Source organism: Girardinichthys multiradiatus, chromosome 21 (genome assembly GCF_021462225.1).
Source record: "Girardinichthys multiradiatus isolate DD_20200921_A chromosome 21, DD_fGirMul_XY1, whole genome shotgun sequence".
Lineage (NCBI taxonomy): Eukaryota > Metazoa > Chordata > Actinopteri > Cyprinodontiformes > Goodeidae > Girardinichthys > Girardinichthys multiradiatus.
The window spans coordinates 6,075,478-6,093,535 of record NC_061813.1 but is presented as its reverse complement, the minus strand read 5'-3'; the positions used below and the strand labels follow the sequence as shown (position 1 = coordinate 6,093,535).

The following is an 18,058-nucleotide window of genomic DNA, read 5'->3' as shown; positions in this document are numbered from 1 at the left end:
ACAGGTCACATTGAACATTCCCTTCTAGATGGTATGGGGTGGTATAAGATTTTACAGTGCAATACAAATTGCACAAGCTTTTAAAGTTACAGCCCTAGTCAGAATGTAACCGAGCTTGAACACCAAACATATAAAACCACTCTGACACCAGAACCTTAACCACAGTGACATCCATCAAAACCAAGATGTTCCCCATACCATTCTGGGTAGGCCCTGGAGTGGTGTAATCAATGGCAAGAACTTCGTTAGGGCGTGATGCTAATAGGTTCCCCATGTAGCTATGAGCTTTTGAGTAGACATCTTTGGCCATTTGGCACCTCTCACAGACCTGGCACCATCGGATCACATCAGACGCAATGTTAGGCCAGTAATACCAAAACCTTAAGAGCACCAACATTTGTTTCACTCCCTGGTACCCATGCTCCGGATGAACGTGGCCCAAAATTTCCTTAATTAACACACTCACCTTTCAGTACAGAACTCCATTTTTTGCAACAAAGTGGTCCCACTGGCGAAGCAGAACCAGCGTAATCAGGGAAAGCAGAGCACTCTCCTCCCGGCTGGGACACTGCCCTTTTCCTCCAGAACCCTAGAAATTCCTGTAAACCAGGGTCAACCTGCTGAGAAGCATGCAGCTCAGTGGCAGCGTACTGTGGCATAGCTGCAACAACAGCTTGAATTGCCTCAATCTTCCTGAACCCCAGAGCTTGCTGCAAGGATGTGGGCATGGCAGTACCTGGAAGCATAGCTTCAACATCTGATGGACCAGCTGGGTGCTGACGAGAGAGGGTATCTGCATTTGTTTTACAGCATCCTGACTGATACTTGATCTTAAAATCAAAGGAGGCTAACTGGACAGCCCACCTCTGTCCAGTGGCCGCTAGTTTAGCAGCGGACAACTGACTGAGGGGGTGTTATCTCTGGATACAATACACTTATAACCCAACAAGTACGCTCTAAACATATCTGTCATTGCCCACTTAAGGGCCAGAAACTGAAGTTTCATGGAACTATAATTGGCCATGCAGCAATTTCGCTCTGGAGGCCTCAGACCCCTGCTAACATAGGCTATTGGCCTCATATTGCCTGCCTGTATTTGAGAGAGCACTAGACCCAAGCCACCATACTTTGCTTCGACTTCCAAAATGAATGGGAGGGCAAAATCGGCATATGCCAACATTGGTGTAATGATTAGCTTGACTTTCAGTGTTTCAAAGCGCTGTTGGCACTCATTGGTCCAACATCCAATGAGCCTATGATCAGACTTCCTACCAATCCTGGCACAGCCACACTAGGCTAATGCTCTATGTAGAGAGGCTCCACAAAGCAGCAATAATAACTGGCAAAACCAAGGAAAGATCACAGCTCTAAGACCTCTATAGTGAGAGTTGGCCAATTGGCTACGACTCCAATTTTACTGAGATCTGTGGACACTCCATCATCAGAAAAAACATGGCCTAAGTATCATACCTCCTTCTGAAAGAAGGAACATTTACTGAGGTTAGCTTAAAGGCCTTCAGTATTAAGTTGCCCATCACCACCTTCAATCTCTCAAGATGTTGTTCCACACTTGATGAAAACACGACAATGTCATCCAGGTACAGCAGTAATGACTGGCACTATTAGTCCCCAAAGATCCACTGCGTTTATCTCTGAAAAGTGCTAGGAACAAACGGCATCCTGTTCTATTCAACATAGTCCACACCTGTCCACATCCACATAGGGAGATGTCAAAATCAACCTAGAACCATCCAAGCAACCTAAAGAAACTTGGGAGCCAGTAGCAACCCCACCCAAAGTGTGACTCTGCAGTTCGGTGGGCTCTAGTTTTCCAGCATCAAAGCAGAACGAGGTTGAGCAAGGCTTTCAGTGAGTTGATGAAGCTGCTCCAGCTGAGTCTTTAACATCTCTCTGATTTGACTCATCTCAAATGCTGATGAAACAGCCAATGCTTGGGGCCACCATGAAGACCATACTGGGCACCATGCACTGAGGGGATCGATTGACTACGGTCCCTGCCACCTTCAGGTAACCCTTCGCCTTCACCCACTGCATTGCCTCGACACTAACATCAAGCAAAGTACTTCCAGGCCGCCTATGCACCAACTGCTTCAACTCGTGATGCAAAGAGCTATTCGACACACATTCAACAAATTGATCCCTAAAAGGGCCCAAGCATTTGGCATATCTGCAGGCGCACCCTGGGTCACTTGCTCCATGAGTCCCATCAATGCGAGAGAGAACTCCTGAAGAGTCTCTCCTTCTTGTTGTCTCCTGAAAAAGAACGCCTTCTGAAGAGTGACTTGACTCTGAGAAGCCATACAACTCCTGTAAAATGGCAAACATCCTGGCAGGGTCCGCTCTTTCTGCCCCAGAGCAATACCTTATTTTTTCTCTGGCCTCTCCCTCTAGGTGGTCAAATAGTAAAAACGCCTGCTCAGACTGAGACAAATGCCGAGCCCTCATACACACCTGTATTTCTTCCATTCACTCGCTTAACCATATGCCTTTCCTTCCTCTAAAAACGGGACACTTCCTATCTCTGGGCACAAAACTCAATCTTTCTGATACAGGGAGATTAGCCATTGGAAGGGGAGTAGATGATACTGAAGAAAGAGATGATTAAGTACATGAGCCAGCCTGTCCCTGTCACAGCTGCTCATTGTCAGCCTTTAAGCTTGCAACCAACTCTGTCGGTTCCCGTATTTCTTCTTCCATGATTACCACAAACCTAACTTGCTACTAGAACACCTCACCCAACCCTTGAGAAAATCTGCCAGGGACCAACACTGCCCTGTCTCCAAACACTCCTACCTGCACACAAGAATACAATGTTAAAACCACAAGAAAAAAGACAAAAACATAAAACCAAACTGCAACATGTCTCACTGTTCTTAAGAGTAAAATCCTGCCAACATAAAATCCTGCCAACACATGCCATATGTTATTCTGCAGTACATGTGAGAGAGCTGAGATTACCACAGCTGATGAAACATTGCACTCTAAAATGAGTTCAGCAACGCCACCCTGGGAATTTCACCCAGAGAATCCTACCCACTAAGGCACACAAGTTTGTTATTACCCAGGGCAAATGAGATGTGGTTTCAAGTTTTAAAACACCAATTCATTTAATATAAATTTAAAATTAGCAATAAACAAACCATTCCATCCAAAAAGGGGGAAGGGTACCTGATCAGGAGCTAAGTTTGCCAGTTGGATCTCCACACAACACAGCGCCTGACCACCAGCTCCACCACCGGTCCTCAGCCACTGAAAAGGGAATTAAATAATTAGAGGACCTACACCTCTAAACAAATTTTACAAAATAAATCACTTACAAAATCGCATTCAAAATATGGAAAATAGGAATCAAATTAGTAAAACAAATAATCAGCCCAAACAAATCTAAATTATATACAAATACAAAAACAGCTCAAATGGAAAAAATTCATAGGGCTGCAAGCAAAAGAAAAATAAAAAGAAAAAAGAAAATGAACAGAAATCAGACAAAACTGGGGGTGTAAACCCACTACAAAGAGTCCCTTAAAAAGAATCAGCTAGAGCTATTATGGTGAACTGTTCGGCTGTATAACCATTAGCCAGGTCGTCTTCAAGACACAGCTGGTCTCCACTGGAGGCCAACCCACGTGTCCAGAGAGGAACTGATGCCGATAAATTCAAATCATAGCAGTGGTTTGATGGAGACAGGACAGCAGCGACTCACTCCGAATCAGCCAATTACCCATTACCCAGAGTGATGTATGCAGAGGAAACATAGAGGGAAGGCAACCTGGGGAAGGGAACTCTGCAGCCCAGACGTGGCACTAGATTACCATCTTGCATATTTATAGAAATCTATATTTCTATAATGCTACATCATGATTTAGCAAACGATGCAATTATTTTTTCACATAGGACTAGATTGGTTTGGAGAGCTTGTTTTGCTTGTTTGTTCGAAGTTCAAATATTTTGGTGTGACAGAAAAGTAAGTAAATCGATAAAAGGGCAAATACTTTTCATCGCACTATAAATCATATTCATTGACAATTGTTATCGTAAATAGTAGTGTAGGTACTGTACTGGTGTGGAGTACAAGACTGCTTTCCTTCACTGAAACATATCAACACCACAGCTGCTCCAAAATGTTTATATTTAGAAGCCCCAAATAAGGATTATCAAACAATTCAAACAAATACTCAGAAAACAGTGGCTTAACGCGAGCACCAGTACAGCTTTGCGGCTGTGTCACACTGAGAGATTAAAATAGCAAACACAATGACAAAATCAGCGATATAAGCAGCATAGCAAGCTGATCGCTGCAGACAGCAATTCATTATCAGGCGTTAGAGAACAATTACAGCAGAGCTTTGAGCTGTCAGAGCAGAACATTACATGCAAACAGTTCAGCTGATTTTGTTTTTAAACAATACTTTCATTCATTTCAAGTACAACAGTCAACACAGGTTTTAGTTTCTGTCGGTGACACAAACACATAAAAGCCATATATAGCTATGCCAGACAAAATGGCTTAAAAAAATCAAGAACGAAATCGTCATGACTGTCTCTCCTATTTCTGAAGAATAATTAATTATTAGTTTAGTGGAGAATTTTAATATGAGTATGCAGGGTTTACCCCCATGTTTGTATGACTGTGCTGATTATATCATAATGCTATACCGGGTCCTTGGTGTCAAAGGAAAGTAGCATACACAGTGCCATGCAAAAGTATTGACACCCCCTTGATTTTTTTCCCATTTTGGCACGTGACAACCCCAAATTTCAGTGGGTTTCATTTGGATTTTAGAAGATGGACCAGCAAAGAGATGCAAATAATTGTGAACTGCATGGTAAATGATGACATTATGTGGTTGTCACAATATTTTACCAATAAAATCTGAAAAGTGTGGCATACATTTGTTTTCAGCCCAGCTAAATGGACACCTTGAAGAAGAACCATGGACTGCAATTAAAACTGCAAGTCTTTTAAGTTATGTATCTAGCAGCTTTATATATTTAGATGAAAATATTTACCAGTTCTTTGCAAAATAGTTCAAGTTCAGACAGATTAGTTGGAAATTGTCAAAGAACAGCATCTGTCAAGTCTTGTCACAGAACTTGATTTTGCAATTCTAACACACATCTATTGTCTGAGCTCCAGTGGACTTGTAATGACTTCTGTTTTCTTTACTTTGACTATGCTCGCTGAAGCAGCATCAATACAGATCAGCTGCAGTGGCAACTGACCTAAACTGCTGAAACTACTCTGATCCGAGACATTATGACTGACATGTCCTTAGATGGACTGGGAATAAATTGGCCTTTAAGTTTCCCTATGAGGAATCTATAAAACGAGGCAAACATGTTTCTATTAAATATATGATGATGGCTAACTAACATAAGTACCGTGCTCTGAGAAAAATAAGAGGAGCATTAGGTTAAAACACTTTACACATGTCACACTAACTGATTACATATTGGAATTACAAAACTGTGCTCTAATAAAGAGTGAATTCTAAAACCCAATACAATTATCAAGGTGATTGTGGGAAGCCTTTATATGTAGCTTGTTTTCTTAAAGACAGCAGCCACTGTGCAAAGACCAATTTAGAGCATCTGTCCTCCAGTGGAAGTCTATTTCCATCCCCCTCAAGTGACAGATATAGACTGCACACATGGGCTATATAACCACTGTTAGAGCGGTTCGTAAAGGAGGAGGTCTGAAATTGATGACCTAATACAGTCTTACCCGAAGACTGAGGACAATTAATCCTGGCTCGCCTAAAGACGTCTCTGTAAAAATCTCCATCTCGTATAACAGAGGATGTCAGGTTCGTCTGTTGAAGTCACATTGTGCGCGCACGCCTGGAGAGAAGCTTCGGCTCCTAATTCTCCTCATTAATCACCTGTCTGCCGAACATCCTCCAGAGAACAGCGCCGCAGTTCTTTCAAAGTAATTACAACTCTTGAAAGAGCGCTGGGTGCAACAATTGCTCATAGGTAGCCATCTTCTACCTCCCGTGCCCTTCTTTTTCAGTCTCACTCACAGAGCCAGTAGTTCCTATGTTCTCTAAAGGAATGATCTTAAGTAATACCTGCTGTGCTGCTTCTGCACCTCTCCTTACTTCAGAAGGTTTTTTGACCTTACATGCCATTTCATCTGTTGAGGGATAAATAGATTATAGCCACAAAAGTCAGTGCCCAGTCTGTGATGTTGACTGTTGGGGTAACGTTGCCACTATGTTAACATTCTGCCATCAGGGCTCAAACTAAGCATTTAGTAAGCCTATGGAGCCATTCTTAGGTATACAAAGGTTTTAAAATATATGGTTTATAGTCCTTTTATGCAATAAGAAAGTGCTGGAGTGAGACACACTGCACAATTTCGGTCATTTTGCTGAAGACAGCTCCAACGCTCTGCTTACAAGAAAGGCCAATTCAGCTGTAATAAATGGTAATATTTATTCTGTCGTGAAAGCACCGAATCATGATGTGGAAACTTATTGTCACCCATCACTCTAAATAAAGGAAAATAGTTTTAAAACTACCATTGGCAAGCTATGAGTTGCATGTCTCTTAAGCAGGCTGGCCCGCTACACAGCTGTCAAACGCCGGCCTTTAGGGTCAGGGTCAGTCCCCTGCTAGGTCAGCAGCCACTCTACAACGTATTTTGACGTATCACTGGTAGCTATGCTAGTTACCACTGTAGCACGTAGTAGGCCAGTAAAACATAAACAAATGACCATAATGTCTTATGCCAATTAGACTTCTCACCAGTATTCCTAATGTGTTGGCTGATAATCACTTGTTTTCTAATTGAGACAGATCAGGCATCTGATTTGTCATCATGTGACATCCATAAACAGGCATCCATAAATATTCAGTTTTTTGATTTTTTATAATAATAAACAAAACTGTTCTGGTGTGAAAAGTTGCATTCGGAATCTTATACAAAGCGTTCTGTTGTCATAACGAGTATTGGTAAAAAAAATATCAATCTAAGGAACGATCGAACTAAAATTTTTGTAAATTAATTTAAATCCATCAGTGTTATCTTTATTAATATATATGGCATATGCTTCCTTCGGCAATGTTATTTTTACAGAACTTACTCCCAGAAGTATAAATATAATTTTTGTCTCTGGAAGATGTCTGTTTTACCACATCGCCCTTATTTAAACCATTTATTTTTTTCAATTTGAAGAAACCTTTGGGACCTGGCTTTTAATTTCCCCACAGAAGCACTCAAAGACTCTAAAAATAAACCAGAAACAGTGGGAAGAGTGGCGTTTACTTCTAGAAGGCAGGGCAGTAGCAATGCAGTTACTCCGTGTGCAAACTGTGTGCTGATGTTGGTTTGCAAGATTTATAAGTCTCAGCACATAGATGATGCCTTTTCAAAAAGTTGTTGTAGTAATCCCTTCAGTGGTTTTAGGCATGCATAAAACACATCAACGCCTGTCCTCAGAGCCTGTACTCAACAACAGCCCACTGTCACTTTGCTAATGCTCTCTCTCTCTCCATGTGTTTGCAGATGGAGATGATACCAGAGCCTGATCCTGATGACGAGGGGACAAAAATAAGTGTAAGTTGAAAATCACATCATTTACGCCACGCTGCAAACCCCCCACTTTCCCAACACATTCCATTGTGACCCCAGTTGGCAGAGACTCACTCTGAGCCAACACAACAGCAGCTGATTTCCTTGAATAATACACCTTCCACCACAGAATGGAGATAATCAGTGAAATCAGTGACAGCGTGTTATTACTGTCAGAGTGGTTCCCTTCCTGCGTGCGTGCACAAACACACACACACACACACACACACACACACACACAACAGTTCTGCCTCTTTTTCCTGCCACGCTGCATGGGCCTTCTGTGCTCGGAGCAACACACAGCCAACCAGTACATGATCACATGGAGCTTTTAGATCATCACAGATGTGTGTGTTAGCATGAACGATTAGAGATGCTGCCAATTTGGAAATGTCATCATTTCTTTGTGTTTTGGGGTATTTTCTCCATTATTCTGTGGTTTTTGCTGCTGTATATTACCAGCTGGTAAAATATCAGCCCCCCTCCATGCAATATGGATAACATACTGTTGGAGGACATTGTCAGCCATTGTTTAAATTAGCAAAAAAGAAAAAAAAACGTACAAAGAGCTGTATTGTTAAACAGCTGAACATTCCAGCTTTGTGAAACATACAGTGCCTTTCAAAAGTATTCACACTGCTTAAACGTGACCACATTTTGTTATGTTACAACCTAAAACTGCAGTGTGTTCAAGTGGGATTTAATGTGACAGAACAGCAGAAGACATCACATAATTGTAACCTGAAAGGACACCATACATGGTTTTCAATTTTGTGTATCAGAATCTGAACCGGATAGTGTCCCCCTTTACACTGATACCCTTTAATAAAATTCAATGCAAGTCAGGAGAAGGCATCCGAGGTTTGTTGGAGAACATCAGTGACTAGCCAGCATCTTGAAGACGAAAGATCACAGTAGACAGGTCAGGGAGAAAGTTGTAGTGATGTTTAAAGCAGGGTTAGGTTATAAATCGTTGACCAGCTGAGCTTCAAAGACCACATTGCTCATTGGTGCCACTTTGCATTGTTAAGCATAAGAAAAATCAGGCCGTACTATTGGTGTTCCTTATAAATAGCTCATTGTTAGCTTTAACATTAACTGCATTGTTGTATCCTCATTTGTAAGTCACTTTGAATCAATGCATCTGCCAAATGCATACATGTAAACACAAATCTATATTCCGAGCTGTGAACATCTCACAAAGCACTTAATCATCTGAACATGGAAGGAAAAAATTACAAAAACATGAAATATGAAACCGTACTAAACTGATTGGCCATCACTCTGAATACAGCATCCTACTCTGAAACATGGTGGTGACAACGACATACTATGGGTGTGCAGTTCTTGTGCAGGGAAAGTGAAATTGGTCAGAGTTAAAGGGGGAAATGAAAGAAGCAAAATACAGAGCAGTCTTTAAAGCAGACATATGCAAGATCCAATTTTATTGCTCTTAAAAACATGTTGTGCCTGTAGGAGTGCAAAAAAGCTGAATTCCGTCTCTCCAAGAGCTGTGTAGATATCTTCATATTCTGTTGGGGTCACATTTTTCAATCTGTGCAGTTTTTTCTATTGCGTTTTCTGAACTATTATGTCACAATAGTTCCAACAGAACAGTTAAACAAGGCCGTGGACCTCCGGCTGCCAATTTCACATATCTGCCATTTTTATTTCTTGCTGAGATTTTGTAGTCCAAGCTCAAGTATGCCTCTTGCTGCAAGAGGATAAGTCTAAATGGTCAGTAGTTGGGTGTATTAACCCACACATTTTATTACACCTTCCCCCAGCATCAGAACCACTTCAAAGTGTAAACTACGCTCCCTAATGTAGTTACTTGGTGTAAATAAAGTAATAACACACAATTGCGATGAATTCATTTGAAATTGTGGTCCTGCAGGTTCTTTGTCTTAATTTTCCTCTCCCTCTGGGTCAGTCTCTGGCTCTAACATCTAAGCCTGGATGGACAAGTCATCCGTTGTTGACATCTTTTAATCTATTTGGGAATAAAACGATTCTGCGCAACTAGATAACCTAGTCAGGAAGCCTGACTTTTCGTGTCCAGCAGAGTGAGCATCCATTGTTTTATATCAGTAATAAAAAAGTATAAATAAACACGACGTGTTGGAAAACAGCGTTTTGTGGCTGACTGATGTCCGTCAGGTTGAAGTGAACATGACACAAGTTGGAAAAGACATGGATTCTTTCGGCGAAACAACACGAAGCTGTGCAAACAAACCTCACAAGACCAGGTTCATTTTGTATTTATTTATTTTTTTCTAGGAGCTGTTGATTAAAAAAATAAAGTAACAACATCGACATGAATATGTTTCGTTGTTTTACCAACAAATCAATCAGAAAAGCTGTGAAGATGGTCGAATCCGCCTCTCTGGCTGCAGTGCGCGCTCCAGACACAGGGGGAACAGAATATTTCAGGGGAACAGAATTTTGCACAACACAGGACCAGTCCAGAGTAGTTACAGTGTAAATCCAGGGTTACAGTAAATATGGCCCTGAGTGAAATAACCAGAGGCGAAGTGAACAGCATGGAGCAGCAGCAGCGACTCAAGTGATGATTCAAGATCTGAGTGGTTGTCTTGCAACCCGAGGGTTGTGGGTTCGATTCCACCTTCCTCTTGCCACGTGTTGATGTGCCCCTGAGCAACACACTTAACCTCAAATTGCCTACCAATCTGCGCATGAATGTGTGTTAATGAATGTGGTTTTAGAGTAAAGCGCTTTGAGTGGTCAGTATGACTGGAAAGGTGCTATATAAGTTCAGTCCATCGACCAATTCATATAGAGAACTATTTATTTAAATATATAGTATGTGCCTGTAATTTATCTCATTTTAATAATAATAATAATAATGTAAGATTATTATTATTAATAATTATAAATAATAATTTAATTATTAACAATAACTGCCGAACAAGGAAGTGTTGTTACCTGCTGAGCCTTGATCCGTTTGGCAACAGCAGCAACAATGTTTTCTTTGGCGATCTCTTTCCATTAGATGCTCTGAACAGCATGACTATAGACTCAGCTTCAACATTCTCCTTTGTCTGTCAGATATCCCGACCTCTGACATGATTTATCTGGTGAATTCAGAGGTTTCTTGTTCAAAGTAGTTTGCTGAGAAGTCCTCCAATCACACTTGGCTGTGCTGGGTGGGACCTGCTCAGTTTTCCAGCTCTGATCCTCTTTACTTAAGAAAAACAGTGCAGACTAACAGCTGCTGTCGTAGTATTGCTGCCACTACCAGCAATGCGCCGTTTCACCATATTATTGCAGTTTTTAATGCAACTTGGCTTCTACCTGAGCATCTTATCATTGACACTCACATAATGAAGGACCGGAAACTTCCCAATTTTCGGACGACTTTGGACTTGTAAAATTTAACATGGAATATGCTTATTTTGTGTCACAATTGTCTTTTATCGCGTCTTTTATCCTAATATCATGTCAATTACTGCCCTTTTTTTTTTTTTTATATATAGATGTATTGTTTCAATTTCTGCATTTGTGGGAAAAGTGTGTCACAGGCACTTTAAAATCATTATATGTCCCCCTTCAAACATAAAGCCAGAGGTACAATGGAATGGTTTAGATGAATGCAAATACATCTCACAGTTTTGAGATGTTTGATATACAAAATGTGGAGAGTCATGTTTTCTTTCCTTGCACTTCTCCATTATGCACTGCGTTGGTCTATTGTGTAAAATCACAATGAAATACAGAGACGTTTTAGGTTTTAAAGTGTAAAATATAAAAGTTAAAGTGATATTAATACTTTTGCAAGGCAGTACGTTCCCTTCACTTAAAAAAAACACAAAAAGGAATAAAAACACAAAATTAAATACAAATGGAGAGAAGTAGACATCAAGGTTTATGAGCTAACTGTAAGAACTGGGCTTTATGTTCAAAGCTAGCTTTGAGCAATCTATACAGCCTTAGCAGAAGAAAACATGGTTACATTGGACTAAAAAGAAACAGTTCTAAACTGTGTGGTTTCCAAAGATGATTCCTGAATCTGCAATGGGTCAAGGAGAAGTTACTGAAATGTCAATTTGGTGCCATACCTATTAACCAAATAAAGATAAAGAAAAGAAGCACATTTACCTGGTCTTTGATTATACTGGGCTTTCAACATACAGTATGACCGTCAATCCAATTCAAAATTTACGGTGGAAATAAAAACTGTTAATGAAAAAGCTAAATATTACAAAGCTCACCTGTGCTTTCATTAGTAATGCCTTGAAGACTTCAAGCTGTCAGAAAAACCTGAGGAGGTGAACTACTAATTGGAATGTTTGGGTTTTTACAATAGCTGCAACTCTGCATTTTTGCCTGGGGTTGTAAATCGCCAAAACTTATTTCTTACTTTTTGAAGCAAAGGTTTGCCCAATTTGTTTTACAAATTAACCTATTTTGTCATTTTCAAGTTGTAAGGTAAAAACCCATCTGAAACATAACTACCAAGAATCTGTTCTAATATTCACATGCTAAACATTTCTTGTGTTCATGAATCCTGATTGCTTTAATTAAGAACCATAAATTCTTGAAGAATTGAAAATCTTAACATTTTTTATGTTTACATGAATTGAAGCATTAGAACCCAGGTTCTATTAATACAAGAAACAACATGAATTGGGATGCCTTCTGCACTATGTGTTCAGTCAGGTTTTCTTCTGCTTCCAGTCTTAAACGTCTGTCCTTATAGATGGCTGTATAGCTGCCATCAAAACAATGGGAAACCTCTCTTTAAGACATTCCGTCTGATTTGCAAAAAATCATGTGGCACCTCAAACATTCAATTTTTATTAGGTGTTATTTAAAGCAGACTTTATAAGTGATGTTTTCTGATGAATACATTTTTATGATAAATAAACTGACACATGAAACACATAATCATGTTTTTAAATTCAGGATAGCACAGCAAGACATCCCTTACTAATAAATGCAGAACTTTTTTTTTTTTTACTTTTAAGAATTAATGCCAATCTTAACCTTACTATTTAACATGTACCTTTCAAAGTACAGCTGAAATCTGTTTCACATACACTGTATCAAAAATGTGTTTTTTATCACTGTCTGAGAGCAGACTGAACATTTCCTGTTTCTATCTGCTACATAACCAAATAGTAAATAACAGATCTCAAATTCAGTTAAAATCTCTTCAGATTCAAAAGTTAACATACATTTCTGTATATTTGGTAGAATTGTCTTTAATGCAAACATTTTGGACATCCTTCTACAAGGTCCCACAATAGTTTGTTGGAATTTTGGCTCGTCCCTCAGGTGGAACTCATTGCATGTAACCTTGAACACACACACTTTTCAGCTTTGCCTATATATTTTGAATGGGACTGAGTTCAGGGCTTTGTAACGACCACTCTAAAACCTTGACGTTGTTGTCCTTAAGCCGCTTTTTCACAAATCTGGTGGAGTGTTTTTGGTCATTGTCTATTTGGGAGATCCAAGCTTTTACTTCCTGGCTGATGTCTTGTGATGTTGTTTGGTCATTATAACTCAACAATTGAAGTTAAGACCAGAATCGTGGAATTCCATACTCCCCTTCCTGATATCTTGGTTGGTTTCTTTAACATCTGGAAGCAGTGTGTTTAAGGTGTTGCCTTAAAATACATCTACATGTGTCTTTTAATTTAACTCAGATGTTGTCCATTAACCTATTAGAAGCTTACAGTAGCCATGGCATCATCTTCTGAGTTTTCCTAAATGTTTTTAAGGTTTAGCAGTCTTATATACCATTGTCCCACTTTGCAGGTCAGCATTTCTATTAATGGTGTTGGAATACATAACGTTTTATGAAAAATAACACATCATCTCATTATGTACTTAACATACCAGAATAACCAATTTGATTACCACATAAGGCAGCCTGCCGCGATTTTTTGGACATGCCGAAATACTTAGAAATAGAGGTGCAAACCGCCCTATTTAAATGAGAAAATTGCGTGTGTTACTGGCTGGCTTCTACTGCCCCTAGTGGAACAAGAGGAAAAGCAAACAGATCATCTCTGCTGTGAAACAAGCAGGGGTTGTTGCGCTGCATCATTATGAATGATACAGCTGCGGAATTTATTTGTTCTGGTATGTTCTGCTCTTGCTTTTCTGGACTGTTACAATTTGTTAACCTTTTTCGTGGCTATTCACAGCAGTAAGTTTGTCATTGCAGCCTCTGCCCTGACGAGAATATTTCTCCTATATGTTTATTTGCGCAGGGCGCCTCTGAGTGCGTAATTGTGCATGCAGAAGGCTGAGTTTGAATTTGTTGTGCAACCAGATGCTTTATGTTTATGGTCCGGGTGGACCCAGTGAGGCAACGACTACGTCCTGCTTCACCTTTAATCAAAATATTGGATTAAAGGCTATTGCGCAGGAGGGCAGAGTGTTGTGCAATGTAAAACGTGCCCTCCGCCATCGGTGCGCACACGGGGCAGCTGGAACACCAAAGGAACGCGCAGCTTGTTAACTGTTTTGCTCGATGTAACTCGCAACATTTGCAGCTTAGAAATTGGCCAATCATTATTAAGAATAAAAAAGACAAACATGTCTGTCAATTAATTTATTAGAGGTGTGTTATCTGCGATGTTTTAATTGTTTTCGGAGACTCACCTACTTTTTTTTAAGTATATGTTTGAAGAGTTCAGACTTTATCATAAACGGCCACAATATTTAAGCCTGAATTTAAAATTGTAAACATACAAATAGTTTGCCCCAGGAGTTGGCTATATGTATATTATAGCTTTGCTATTTTTAAAACATAATGTCACATCCCTGTCCTGCTAAGAGTTTAAATCCAACATTTATGTACATGGTAAATGGTAAATGGCCTGCACTTATATAGCACTTTATCGAGTTCCCAGAGCCCCCTAAGCACTCTACATTACAATCAGTCATTCACCCACTCATACAGACATTCACACATTAACAGTTGTAAACTACACTGTAGCCACAGCTGCCCTTGGGCAGACTGACAAAGTGAGACTGCCATACAATCTGCACCACCGAGCCCTCTGACCACTATCAGCAGGTAAGGAGTCTTTTGCCCAAGGCCAAAACAACTGAGACAGCAACTGAGACCCAGTAACCCACTGGTTACAGGGCGAACCCCTACCACCTCCCCCACCGTTACATTACAATAAATTATTTTCCAATGATTTTAATTTTGTTTTGTTTGTTTTGCCAATATTTTAACAATATACAATGTGTTTGATTGTTTCAATTGTTTTTTGGTGGCATGAAGTGATTTTTCTCCATATTAACCTTCCCATGGTACATGTTCACATGTAAAGAACGTAATCAAACTGATCCAGCTCCAACTGCTCCGCAATGACACAATGTTACTGTCCCTAATGCAGTTTGTTTTGTTTAGTGACAAGGTTAAAGCACACACTGTCTAAAAATAGTGGTTTTTCACTTGCTAAAACGTGATTTCAGCAGCCAGTTTGCACATGAATGATTAAATCTGCCTTATAATGAATTTATTTCTGATTCTTCTCTCTATTCATTATATTATCAACATGAAAGCACAGTGGGTCCTTTGCATAAAATGCAAATACAATTAACAGGCTGTGCATGCTTCTGTGGAAGATCAGTTATGTGAGCACTTCGCCTTGATCGGGTTTGTGCTTCAGCAGCAGATATTCTCACTGACAGCGACGGTGTGCTAGAATGATCCAGGTGCAAGAAAAAAAGTGTTGCAATGAGTTTTATCATAGGGGATATGTCATGGCTTTTGTTTGTGTTTGGCTCCAAATCAGGCCTTAGATAATCCTACAGAGAATTCTCTATTCTCATCCAATTTTTGTTATTTGTATTTGTGACAACCCAAATCTGTTGACACATGTACAGAAGATTCTCTCCCTGTCATCTGTTTCTATCTATTCTATCTATGCCTCCTTCTGGCCACGGTGACAGCTGACATTTTTGCATCCCAGTTAGTATCTGCGTTTGAAACATGCAAAATCTAGACTCAAAAACAGCATTGCGGGTGGTAAGGGATGACATTTGCATATAACCCCTCCCATAAACTTGGACGTTTGGGTCATTATCAAATGTTTTGGATATTCATTAAGGCAAACACACTAATAACTTTGCGCCCGCTGTTCCGTTGATTTCACACACCCAGTCCGGTTAGCACCTGGGTTGTAGATCAGCTTTGCGGATGTAAACAGGTTTACTTGTGGTTTTGTACATGCAAACCTTTTGAAGATCAGCCCCTATGTGTCTTTTTGTACACTCTGTATAAATACTTGGATTTTACTATTGTCATGTTTTTTAGGAGGACAACTAGGTTGGTAAAAAAACTTTCTATTTTATATGAACAATCATAAAAAATCACAAAAAATAATTTTAACCTCAGTTTCTAATATAAATGAAAGGTTGTTGTTTTAGTAAGCTTTACAGAGTAAAACAAAATATTAATTCCGGTAGGAGTGAAACAAAATAAAACTCCTCACAGAGGATTAAACCTCTGGAGTAGAAAATATGCTACCCAGTGTCATCATTTATTTTAAAAATATATGCAACAAAGGTAATGTGTATAAAACTAAGTCCACTCTTGGCTCTTTCATTAATTAAGAGAGAAAGTAGCAGCCAAGTCTTTCCAATGAAATGTATTTTTTTCACTTATAATCAGCAAGAGTGGCCTGGCCACCTCTTATGAACCATGAATGCTGGCAGTTTGCTTGTCTGAAGCATGTGTATGTTAACACAATGCCAAGATATAAATACATCAGCAATGACCTTAGAGAAAGGGTTAAACAATGCCCCACAACATGGACCATGACCTATTGGAATGTTACTGGATGATGACAAATTTGTTAACTTCAAGAGTCAAGGCAGTCTGAGACTATCACACTCGCAGGACTTGCTAAATAGGTGTAGCTGTGATTCTTATGCATGACCCACCTGATCTTCTGGGCTCCCAACATGCATACTTCTACACTAAGATTGTACTGTATATGACCATTTTCACACAACCTTTGGCCCTGCACTTGCACAACTGTGTTATACCAACATCCAAATGATGCTATGTGCCTAAAAGTCACATCAGTTCTTCATTGCTATTTCAATTTCTTGACAACCAAGTCATGCCAGGGTATGATGCCTAAAATATTAAAATACTGTAACTTATTCTATGGATGTTTTGTGTGTGCTCAAAATTCTCAGGGAACTTACTCATGTGTAATGGGGAGCCCACTGCTTCCTACAATGCCCCTGAAAAATGACCAAAAACCTGTAAAAGCTACTCATGTTTTGGTTTGTTTTACCATTGTACCAAAGTCTTAACCTCATTTAGAATTGTCACAAATTTACCATAAACCTTCTCCACAGTATCCCTCTAATTCCAGTTGATGCATATTTTACACACAAGAGATTGCATTGAAAGCACCTTTTCATCTAGTGGTGAGAAATATACCTAGTTATACCTAATTTCAATTATTTGTATTCTAAATACCTAAATGTATGCCTATTGAATGAGCTTCTTTCAAATGAAATCTACTTAGTCTAGAAAGGCAGAAAACATCTAAGATACGTTCCCCCACTAGGGTCAGACTGTGCAGAGGTCACTGAAATAGCAAACTCCCATTACCTGCTAAAAAACTACACATCTCACTTAACATTTTAAAAATTAATAACAGTATATTAAAAACATTAAACAGATACTGAGGAGGCATGTTTACTTTCATTTGAAGGAACACAAACCACTGGAACACAAGTATAAAGCACAGATATATTGTATATTCCTCTACAACTATTTCAGACAATGACAAGGTCACACATACAGAGTTGAAACTGACAGAATAGTATCTTCCCACTCCAGGTTATGACAATTGTTTCTTGTTCAATCTCTTTAACAGACAGTGAAGGTCCAGGGCAATGACATCTCACACAAGCTGCAGATCTCCAGAGTCAGCAAGAATGACGAAGGACTCTACGAGTGCCGGGTGACCCGAGCCAACTACGGAGAGATTGTGGAGTACAAAGCCCAAGCCTGGCTTAAGGTCAATGCCACAGCCAGGCCTCGACGGCCACTGCCCCCTGCCAAGAAGAGCTCCCCACTGCACCTGACAGACAAGAAGCCCAGAAAGTCCACCTCCCCCCAGAGCCAAGACAACATGAGTTCAGACCAAAGGGTGGCCTCTACATCCACCTCCCACACATCCTCCAACACAGCTAAACACAACCCTGGCTCAGGTAAGAACTCAGTGAAGACCTACCTAGTGGGAACATAATCTTGGTCCTCCCTAATGCCTGATGCATTTCATATATTACCTTATTGTGTGTTAAAGCAGTATGTTCAAAAATCAGGGGTCCAATAATATAGTTTATATGGCTTAAAACGGGCCAGTGTTTGCCTTTATTCTGCCTTAAAATATGCAGTATTGTGCAAAAGTTTTAGGCAGATGTGAAAAAATACTGTAAACAAAGAAT

General features: G+C 39.8%; 1 protein-coding gene across 2 annotated transcripts in view; it reads left to right on the top strand.

The window, feature by feature from the left end:
- Nucleotides 1-18,058, top strand: part of vstm2a (V-set and transmembrane domain containing 2A) — a 149,153-nt gene that overhangs the window by 84,537 nt on the left and 46,558 nt on the right. For both annotated transcript variants that reach the window (XM_047349447.1, XM_047349448.1), the window contains 2 exons: nt 7,532-7,582; nt 17,485-17,821. In XM_047349447.1, coding sequence (XP_047205403.1) covers nt 7,532-7,582; nt 17,485-17,821 — 388 coding nt within the window. The remainder of the gene's footprint in view (nt 1-7,531; nt 7,583-17,484; nt 17,822-18,058) is intronic.